Below are 9,693 nucleotides of genomic sequence, written 5' to 3'. Positions count from 1 at the left end.
ACGAAAGGACAACAAAGTATAAGAGCATCCTGGTGAGTCTTCGAGCAGGGGAGCCTCCTGGGAGCCCACACTGGGGAAGACCGAGTCCACAGCAAACACCTTGGACTAGGCCTGTATTCTTGAAGTGGAGCTTCTGGAAGGTCAGGAAGGAGAGCAGACAATGAGGAAGAGAGAGAGAGGTCAGTGCTAAGAGCTTGACTTGAGGGATGGGAGAGTACCAGGATACCCAGTTCCATGAGTGAGTGGGCCTGTGTGTTTTGGGGTATGCAGGCCAGAGTGCAGAAGAAAGTGCTGGTTTGAGAAGACTCAGAGAAATATGTAGGCTGCAGGCTGCACTCTATGGACCTTGGTATTGTTGATGAGTGTGCAGGGCCTTAGATGAACACTTGCTCCAGCAGGAGGATCCAGAAAACTTTGAGCTTCTGCAAATTGTCTCAAACAATTAGAGTAAAAGTGGAACAATCAGATGATGTGGAGCAATGAGTCACAGTGGCTCAGGATAACTTGCAGCCAAAACACAGTGTGCGTTAGCCTGAAAAACAGGCAGAGTGTGGTGGGAGTTGTGCACAAAACAAACTGCAATGATGGGGGCATAAATCTACAGGTACTTAATTTTGCCCCCGTGGCTGCTGGACCTCTCTAACATGTGTCCTCCCATGGACCTGATCATGCATTGCAGAGCTAATATCCATGAGGGAAAAAGAAGATAGGAACCTATGTCTTCTATCAAAGGATAGGCAACCACAGCGTATCTATTTAGTCAGCCTTTCATGACTGTGACAAGTACATGTTAAGAGCAGTTCAATGAAGAATCATATCTTTTAGACACCTGGTTTCCAATCTTTCCATTCATTGCGAACTGACTCCATTTAGGACCAGAGGCCATATCTAGGCAGAAGTGTGTGGTAGAATAGAACTCTTCACAGCTTGGTAAACTGGAGTTGAAGAGAGAAATAAGAAGAAGGAGGAGAAGAAGAAGAGGAAAATGAGTTGAAGGAGGAGATAATGAATAAGAACATGAAGAAGACTTGAAAAAGAATATTCAGAGAAGATGAAGAAGAAGAAAAAGAACAAGAAGGAGAAACACAAGAAGAACAAGAAGTATAATGATAAATAGATTAAAAATGTGAATCAGAATTATAATGATGTAAAAAATTGAGAAGTAAGGAACTCAAAAAACATTATTTTTGAGGGACAGCCCTCCTGTGGACATCCTCCATTCCAACAGACCTCCAATTTATACCACCTCCCATTAGTGTATTCACCTATGAATGGATTAATCCACTGGCAAGGACAAAGCACCCACCATCAAGTCTTCCCCCAAAACTCACATGTGATCATTGTTGCACCAGGGAGAAAATCTTTACCACAAGAGTCTTTGGGGGCAAATCTAGATGCAAACTCTAGCACTGTCTCTTTGGAAGTTTCAACCTGAAGTGAGAGGTTCTGAGGTGCAAAGGGCTTTTTCCCTGAAAGGTGTTCCTTTAGTTTAGATCCTGTGCATTGTGGGTCCTCAGGGAGGAATCACTGAGGTAGTCTTGGGTGGAACAGTAGCTAGGTTAGAGGGCTCTCAGTTCTGTTTCTCAGGTCTGACCTGGCAGAAACTCTTAGTTATGGGGGGGGGGGGATTTCTGTTGTGTACTCTTTGAGTATCATTTACCACACCTATGCCCCTTCCTCTCCAGAGCTGAGGATCCCTGTTGATGGAAATGTGTATTATGCTATGAATGGCAGAGTGAACTACCATTTTATCCTGAGGGAAAGACCCACCAGCAAGTGGTTCAAGGTCAAGCAAAAGGAGGTAAACAAACCCACCTTCTTCCTAGTGCCACTCCACATCCTCCAAGGTGACAAGCACCTCAGCTTCTGGATGGATGTTGTAGAACACCCACAGAGCCAACTGACAGGCTGGGGTGGGGTTTAGTTGCTGGGCTTTGCTGATGTTGTCATACCCTGCAGTTCTTGGAGTCTCCTAAGAATACATCCAGGATCCCACCAGCCTTGAGCAGCACCTCTTCTGCAGCAGCCAGACCATTGCCCCAGGCCACCCAAAGCAATGAGTACTCTAAGAGAAAAGTCACCAGTAGCAGCTCCTCACTGCTTCACTCCAGTGAGCAGGTGGAAGGCAGCCGCTTGGTTCACGTCCTCCTAGAGGGACAGAGCAGGAGGGAGACAAAGCACATCCTGGTAAGCCTGACAGCAGGGCTGCCTCCTGGGTGTCCACACAGTGGAAGGCAGGAGACACAGAAAACCCCAGGGCTGTGTTGGGAAATAAAGAAGAGAGAGGTCCATCTTAAGGGCTTGACCTGAGGAGGGAGAGCATCAGCATGCCCAGCTCCAGCGGTGAGTGGGCCTGTGTATTGTGGGTTTTGCAGGCCGGAAGTGCTGTGGACAGATGAAGTCAGAGATATGTCCAGGGTGCAGGCTGCAGTGCCTAGAACTTGGTATTCTCAGTGAGGTTGGAGCAGAGGAGGTGGCAGTGATTTGTCACATGTATATGAGGGGATGTGTTGCTGGTGACAGGGAAGGGAACCTCCTTAGCATGCCTAGGTGTGGGAATTTGGGGTCAGGATCACCTGGGGATCATGCCAAAGCTTCAGAATGTCAGCCTTTACATGTACACGAATATGGAGCTAAAGGGGTTCTTGGCAGAATTTATATGGTTATGCAGTAGACACCCTAATGCTGCATGTGTCCAGCTGCAGAGGAGACGTGTTGAGTGACTGCCAGTGCTGAGTCAAGTACCTCATTACAACCAGACCTGCACCGAGCTTCCAGAGGCCAGGGCCTCTCATGGCTATTATGAAGCAGTCAAGTGCACGCTCTTAAATCTGAGTCTGTGTAGTGGCATTCAGGACCAAAATTTCTAACGTGTCTGTCTCCTCCACCCACAAGAGCAGGCTGCATCCCAGAGTACACTTGGCCTACAGGCTAATGGCCCATTGCTCCCATCTCAGTGAGATGAGAGTGTGTCTATGCACAGGCAGTTTGATCCTTTGACCTGAATGGAATATGACTCCCCAGAGGGAGGGGGTATGGCAGGTACAGGCAGGCATTTGTACCAGGATTGTTCTAGTAGCACATTGGAAGAATCCAGGGGGTATATGGAGGCCACACTCAGGTAGTATGATAACAAGATTGTGCCCTTGTATATATAGCTGAGGTATCTCCTGAATGTCCTTGACCACTGTCCTTTGTGTAGCTCCTCCAAAATCAGTTCTCTGATGAAATTTCTCTCATCCTGATCCAGGTGACCTGCGAGGAGAAGATTATGGGCATCATCCACAAGGCCTTGACCACTATTTTCTCAAGAACTAGAATCCAGAAGACTTTGAGCTGCTCAAAATGGTCTCTCAGCATGAGAATAAGTGTGACAATCAGATAATTGGGAGAAATGATGCACAGTGGGCTCAAGATAACGCAGAGCCAAGAGAAAGTGGGCCTTGGCCCCCAAAACAGTCAGAGTGTGGTGGGCCTGGTGCAGGAAACCAACTGCCGTGATGCTCGAGTCAAAGCTGCAGGTTATCAAAGAGGCCCCAGGGGGCTGCTAGACCTCCCTAAATGTGTCCTGCCCTGAGCCTGGGCAGGCATTGCAAAACTAGTATCCATGAGGGGCAAAGAAGAAGGGCTCAGTCAGTCAGCAGTTGGTGTACAGCTCACTGATAAGGTGCCTTCAAATGAGGGTGAAGAAACAGCGGGCCACAAGTGGAACAGCACTGATGTGGACTGACGTGGCACATGCTGAAATCCATGGGCAGGACATGGCAGTCCTGCCTAGTCCCAGGAATGTCAGGAGCGCAGCAACTGGGAAAGGACTCAGGGAAGAGGAAGTCAAGGCCAGGGGACAGCATGTTTGGGTTGTTTTTGAAACAATTCCAAGTCCTCTGTGCCTGGGTGTCCATCTCCCAAAGATATTAGAATGGCCAGGTTATTATTCCTGCCAGCATCAAAGAAGAGCATCTGAAGACCATAGGCCACAATGCTGAGCTGTCAGCAATGCCATGGCTCTTTCCTTTCTTGTGAGTAGACACTCCTAGCCTCCACCATCCCAGCCTGTCCACAATAGAACCCACCATCTGTCGGGCACTTACGGTCAGTTTTCCTATTTACACACACCAAGTCAGTTCGCTTAGCTCTGTCTTACACATGAGGAAGACTGAGGTCAAGATAGCCCAAGGAGCTGGGCAAGGTAACAGTGGCTAGGAATCTCAGTGCTTGAGAGGCTGTGCAGGAGGATCAGAAGTTCAAAAGAGCCTCAGAAACTTAGTGACTGCCAGTGCGGAGTCAAGTACCTCATGACAACCAGGCCCGCACTGAGCTTCCAGAGGCCAGGGCCTGGTTCAGGGGAGCCTGAATCAACGTACACAGGCCTAGAAATGTGTCTCAGTGCTTCAGTGACTCTGGGTTCAATCTCTGGTTAAAAAAAAAATAAGCCAGTCAATAAGGAATTACCAAACTGCGAGTCTATGAAGGTGATTTCAGAAGCAGACACTTTCAACCCAAGCATCAGTTGAGAGCAGCTCCAGACCAGGGGAGGTTTGTGTGAACAGACGTCAAAAGGGAGGACTAGCGGGGGGCCTGGAACCCACTAGGTGTGATGGCATCTATGCCTTCTGGCAGGAGGGTGGCAGTGATGCTGGCCCTCTCCTAGATCTTGAAAACCTTGTTTTCACTGGGGAAGCTTTTTGGAGGGGGAATCTATTTTAGCAATCCTGGTTCAGATGAGGTGCTGACTACCACGGGTAGAAGCCTATCCAGAATGCGGTGTCTGTTATTCAGTCTTTCCTGACTGTGACAATGACAAAGAAAGGAAGTCACTTGTCTTTGGTCTTGGTTTCACTCCCGGCCATTGTTTGAGAACTGATTTCATCTTGGGGTCCTGAACCGAGGCTGCATCTGGGCAGAAGAGTGTGATAGATTTGAACTCCTCAGAGGACGCCCAACCATTGCCAGAGAAAGAAGGAGAAGGACAAGGAGGAGAAAGAGAACAATCCTGAGTGGGGAGAGGATCAAAGATGAAGAGCAGGAGGAAGAAGAAGAAAAAGAAGGAGGCAAAACAGAAGGAAGTGTGGAGGGAGATATACAAGAAGAAGAACAAGAAGGAATCATGTCAGAACAAGAAAAAGACCCAGAAAGAACTACAAGAAGATGCAGGACAGAAAGAAGAACCAGAAGAAGAACAAGAACCAGAATACAAGCACCAAGCAGACAGCTCATGATGAGAAACAATGGGAAGGAGAGCGAACCTAGAAAACTATAGAGTTCTCCAGGGATCACCCTGCTGAAGTCCTCCCATGTCCATGCCCAACACACCTCTGATGGATACCACCTCCCCTCCGCGTATTCATCCATGAGTGGATTCATCCAGGGCAAGGGGATGAATTGGCCCACCATCCAACACTTCCCTCAATACCCATGTGTGAGCATGGCTGCGCTGGGGAGAAAGGCTTAAGCACAGGAGCCTTTGGGGGGCCAATCCTGATGCAAAGCCTAGCAGTGTCTCTTTGGCAGGTCCGACCTGCACTGAGAAGTTCCGGGGCCCAAGGTGCTGTTTCCATTGTCAGGTGCTCTTTTGGTTTAGATCCTGTGCATCATCTTTCTTCATGGAAGAATCATGGAGAGAGTCTTTGGTGGCACTGTAGCTGGATTGGAGGGCTCTCAATCTGGTGCTGGCCTGCCCTGGTGCAGATTCTCAGGGGTTGGGGGTGTCTGTGGTATAATCCATGAGTGTCACATACCAATCGCCTCCACTTCTCTCTGCAGAAGTAAAGGTCCCTGACCATGCAATCATGTATCTGTCCATGAATCCCGGAATGAGGTATCATTTCATCCCGAGAAAACATCCCACCATCAAGAGGAAACAAGCAAGGGAAAGGAGGAAAACACCTACCTTATTCAAGCTCTACTTGTGCTGCCATTCCACTTCCACCTGGGGAAATAAGAAGCCTCATCACCTGGACATATGTTCTAGAAGCCCATAGAGCCAACCGACGGGCTGGGTGGCTTTCTGTTTCTGGGCTTAGCTGATGTTCCATCCCCCACAGTTCTCAGAATCAACCTGCAAGTCCTCCAGGCCGCTTTCCCACAAGCTGGTGGGAGACACCTGCTTAATTCGTGTCCACTTAGACACACAAAGTCCAAAGATGGCCAAGACTGTCCTGGTAAGCCTGGGAGCAGGGGTGTCCCCTGGTGCTTCCACCTGGGCAGGAAACAAATACTAATCCAATACCATGACTACTCATGCCCTCTTGAATTGGACCTTCTGGATGATCAGGAAGGATAGATGGGAATAAAGGAGGCAGAGGTCAGTGTGAAGGGCTTGACCTGAGATGAGGGAGAGCAGCAGCATGTCCACCGCCATGTCCGAGGGAGTCTGTGTGTCGGGTGGAAGCATGCAGTCCAGAAGGGCAGGGGCAGGTATTGGTGGCCGATTAAAACAGGATAGGATTTAGGGTGCAGATTCCCCTGTATGGGATGCTGGCGTCCATGGAGGAGGACAGCAGTATGAGGTTCTGCATGTTTTTTCAACAAGGAGCAGAGAGGGTCTGTCTGCAGAGTCCATATGGATGTGGAGCAAGCACACTAAATGTCCAGGTAGCCTGCAGGACAGGAGTTCTTTCCAATGACCACCCTTGCCGGATGAGGTGCCCTCCTACACCCCAGCCAGCACTGAGCCTCTGGAGGCCAGGAGCTCTCGTGGCTATCTTTCAGCACTCCTGTGTGTGGTCATGTTCCTGGGTCTGTTTTGGCCCTGGCAATCCAAACCACAGCCTCTAGGTTTTGTGCCCGGGCCACCCCAAATGCTGCCTGCATCCTCGGGCAGACCTGGGATCTTGGAGGCCACTGTCCCATTCCTCCCAACTTGTGGGATGAGATTCCATGTGTATACAGGTAGTGGGGTCCTTTCATCTCAAGTGGAGTGTGGCTCCACAAAGAGCAATGGCAGGTCCAGGCAGTCCTATGTACAAGGATTGGGCTAGTAGCCTATGGGAAGAGCCCATGCGATGAGCATGAGGCCAGCCTCAGGTAGTAGGGTCATGGATGTTGCCTTTGTATTTAGAGTTGAGGTGCCTCCATAATGCCTCTGCCCACTGTTCTTGAGTAGTCACTTCAAGGCCCATTTCCTGAAGGCCTGTCTCCCATGCTGCTCCAGGTGACCTGCCATGATAGGGCTCCTGTCGTCATCCGCAGGGCCCTCGAGCTACACTTGCTTACTCAGGAGAAGCCGGAGGAATATGAGCTGGGCCAAATCATCTCTAACCGTTGGAGTAAGTGGGAAAGTCAGATGGTCAGGAAGTGGACTCAGGTCAACTCATAGCAACAAAGAGTAGTCTCTGACCTTTGTACACTCAAAAGTGTGGGTGGGCTCTCGTGCACAAAGAATACTGAATTAAAGCTGGTGTAAAGTCTCTAGGTGTGACTCTAATGTGACTCCCTACCAGGTGTCCTCTCCTGGTCATGAACAGGCATCCAATGCTGACATCAGGAGTAGCAAGGAGGAAAGCCTCCTTCCAGAGAAAGTAGGGCCCCATGGCTCTCTGATAGGAGTGGTTTAGAGGAATATAGGAATACATGGGCTAAGGATGGAAGTGGCACTTTTGTGGACTGAAGCAGTACTATTGAAAGCCTTCTGTGTGACCAGAAAACCACTGCCTGGGCAGAGCATTGCCAGGATTCTAGCAAGCAGTAACTGGATGAAATTGGGAAGAAAACACAGCCTGGGAGACAGCCCGAATCATCTGTGTTTGGACAAATTCCCTGGTTGTCTGTACCTGAGTCCACCTGCCCAGAAGTGATCACAATAGCCAGGTTATGATCCCTAACTAAAGTCAGATGAGGGCTTCCTGAGCACGTCAGCTACAAAGCTCATCTGTTAATAATGCCAGCGCTTTTTGGTTGGTTGGTTTATTTTTGTGAGCCAAACATCCACAGCAGCCATGATCCCAGCCTATGTATGCTGAAGACCACCATCCCTATGAGTTCTAGGGTCAATTTTCTCCTATCTTAACCTACTGTTAGGTTAGTAGAGCCTTTGGAAGAGGAAGTCTGTCTGAGGCCTTGGTAGCCTAAGAAATTCATAGCAGAGATCCCCGCATCCAACCCAGAAGGGATGGAGAACAGGCTGTAGGTTAGAGGAGGGTGGCAGGAAACAGGTGTCAGAGGAAGGAGAAGCTGGCTGTTGTATTCCCCCACTCGGGGTCATGGCACCACTGGACCATACACCATGTTGGAGGGAAGCATTCCCTTTGCTGGTCTTTGGAACCATTGTTCTCAGTAGGGCAGCATTTGGGATGTGGCCTCCATTCTCAGAAGCCTGGTCCACATGGAGGTGGGCTCCACCAATGCAGAAGCATGGCTCTAATGTGGTGTCTGTGCTGGTCAGCCTGTCCTCACTGTGGCCATACTTGAGGGAAATAACTCAGAGGAGGAATCCAAAGCCTTTTCTCCGGGTTTCACAGATTTCTCTTTGGTTGTGCACTGAGGCTGTCCATAAAGCTCTAGTGTGTGGCAGTGGAATGCTCCTCAGCCCTGGCCAAACAGGCTTAGACTGGGAGAGAGAGAATGAGGCTGGGAGAGAGGGAGAGAGAGAAAGAAGGAGAGGAGGAGGAGAACCTCTACTTGGAGAATGAGGATTCAGTGGAGCCAACAGGGACAAGGTACTATTGCCAAGGACACAACTCTGTTCAGGTCTTCCTCCAACCATGCCCAACCTTTCTTCCAGTCCCTCCCACCTCCCAGTAGTGTGTTCATCTTGAATGAGAATTTCATGATGACATCAGAGTACTCACCATCAAATGCTTTCCCAAAAACCCACCTGTGAATATGGCTGATGTGGGGACCGAATCTTCTGCACATGAGCCTTTTGTGGGAGATTTCAGATGCAAACTCTAGTGGTGTGCTTTGGCAGATGCAAGAGGACCTGGGATGTTCTGGAGTCCAAAGCCTTTGGAAGGAACAGACATTAGGTCTGTTGAAGTGCTCTGCCTTGTTTTTCCTCAGGGAGGACTGTGGAGGCTGTCTTTGTTGGTATTGGTGCTGAATTGGAGAGCTCTCAGGTGTGTGGCTCAGGTCTTTTCTCGCCGAGCCTCTCATATTTTGGGGTGTCCCATGTTGTACCTCTTGCGTGCCAACTTCTTCCCATATACTCCTCTCCTCCCAGAGCTGAATATTCCTCACCATTGCAATGTTTTTTATGCTATGAACCCTCACATTGAATATGACTTTGTGCTGAGGAAGAGGACCATCTCAAAGAAGAAGGATGTGTGGATCCAGCCCAAACCTACCCCTTGTGATGCAAAAGAGGCTCAAGCTCTCCATAGGATCCTTCTAAGAACATTCTTCTGCTGTTTGGTTGGGCAGTGCTGAAGCATCCTATGATCATTTACATTTATTAATATTTGCTTCAAAATTTTGAAGTTGCCAATCTATAGTGTGGCATTAGATATTTGTTATATATTCCCTTTAGTAACATATTCATTACTATATCATATATTTGTTATTTAAACTAAGCACTTTTTAAAATATAATTTTTTTTGTTATCTGATCTACTTTGATGATTTGAGTGTATTAATTGTAGCAGTTGATTCCTAGAGGAAACATATAAGCCCAAAGGAAGGAATGTTTCATTTGATCACAAAGAAATTTTGTTTTTAGGAGTTTGTCAGATGGTATTATCTGAATTAATTTTCCAAT

The 9,693-nt window shown here is 48.6% G+C and overlaps 1 protein-coding gene across 1 annotated transcript; it reads left to right on the top strand.

Annotated features, from left to right (window-relative positions):
- The first annotated feature begins 366 nt into the window (after positions 1-366).
- Positions 367-7,333, top strand: LOC125618918 (ral guanine nucleotide dissociation stimulator-like). Its single transcript, XM_048810536.1, has 3 exons — positions 367-447; positions 6,045-6,161; positions 7,154-7,333. The coding sequence occupies exons 1-3, from the start codon at positions 379-381 to the stop codon at positions 7,316-7,318; spliced, it is 351 nt and encodes a 116-aa protein (XP_048666493.1). The 5' UTR covers positions 367-378; the 3' UTR covers positions 7,319-7,333.
- The last annotated feature ends 2,360 nt before the right edge of the window (positions 7,334-9,693 follow it).

The sequence above is a fragment of the Marmota marmota genome, unplaced genomic scaffold (assembly GCF_001458135.2).
Source record: "Marmota marmota marmota unplaced genomic scaffold, marMar, whole genome shotgun sequence".
NCBI lineage: Eukaryota > Metazoa > Chordata > Mammalia > Rodentia > Sciuridae > Marmota > Marmota marmota.
This window is presented reverse-complemented; position numbering and strand designations above follow the sequence as displayed.

Excerpts from the sequence above, each read along its gene's own strand:
- LOC125618918 (XM_048810536.1), top strand. The coding sequence starts at position 379 with ATGAACACTTGCTCCAGCAGGAGGATCCAGAAAACTTTGAGCTTCTGC. Across the intron at positions 448-6,044 it reads AATTGTCTCAAACAATTAGA|TTCTCAGAATCAACCTGCAA; the intron begins GTAAAAGTGGAA and ends CATCCCCCACAG. Across the intron at positions 6,162-7,153 it reads AGATGGCCAAGACTGTCCTG|GTGACCTGCCATGATAGGGC; the intron begins GTAAGCCTGGGA and ends ATGCTGCTCCAG.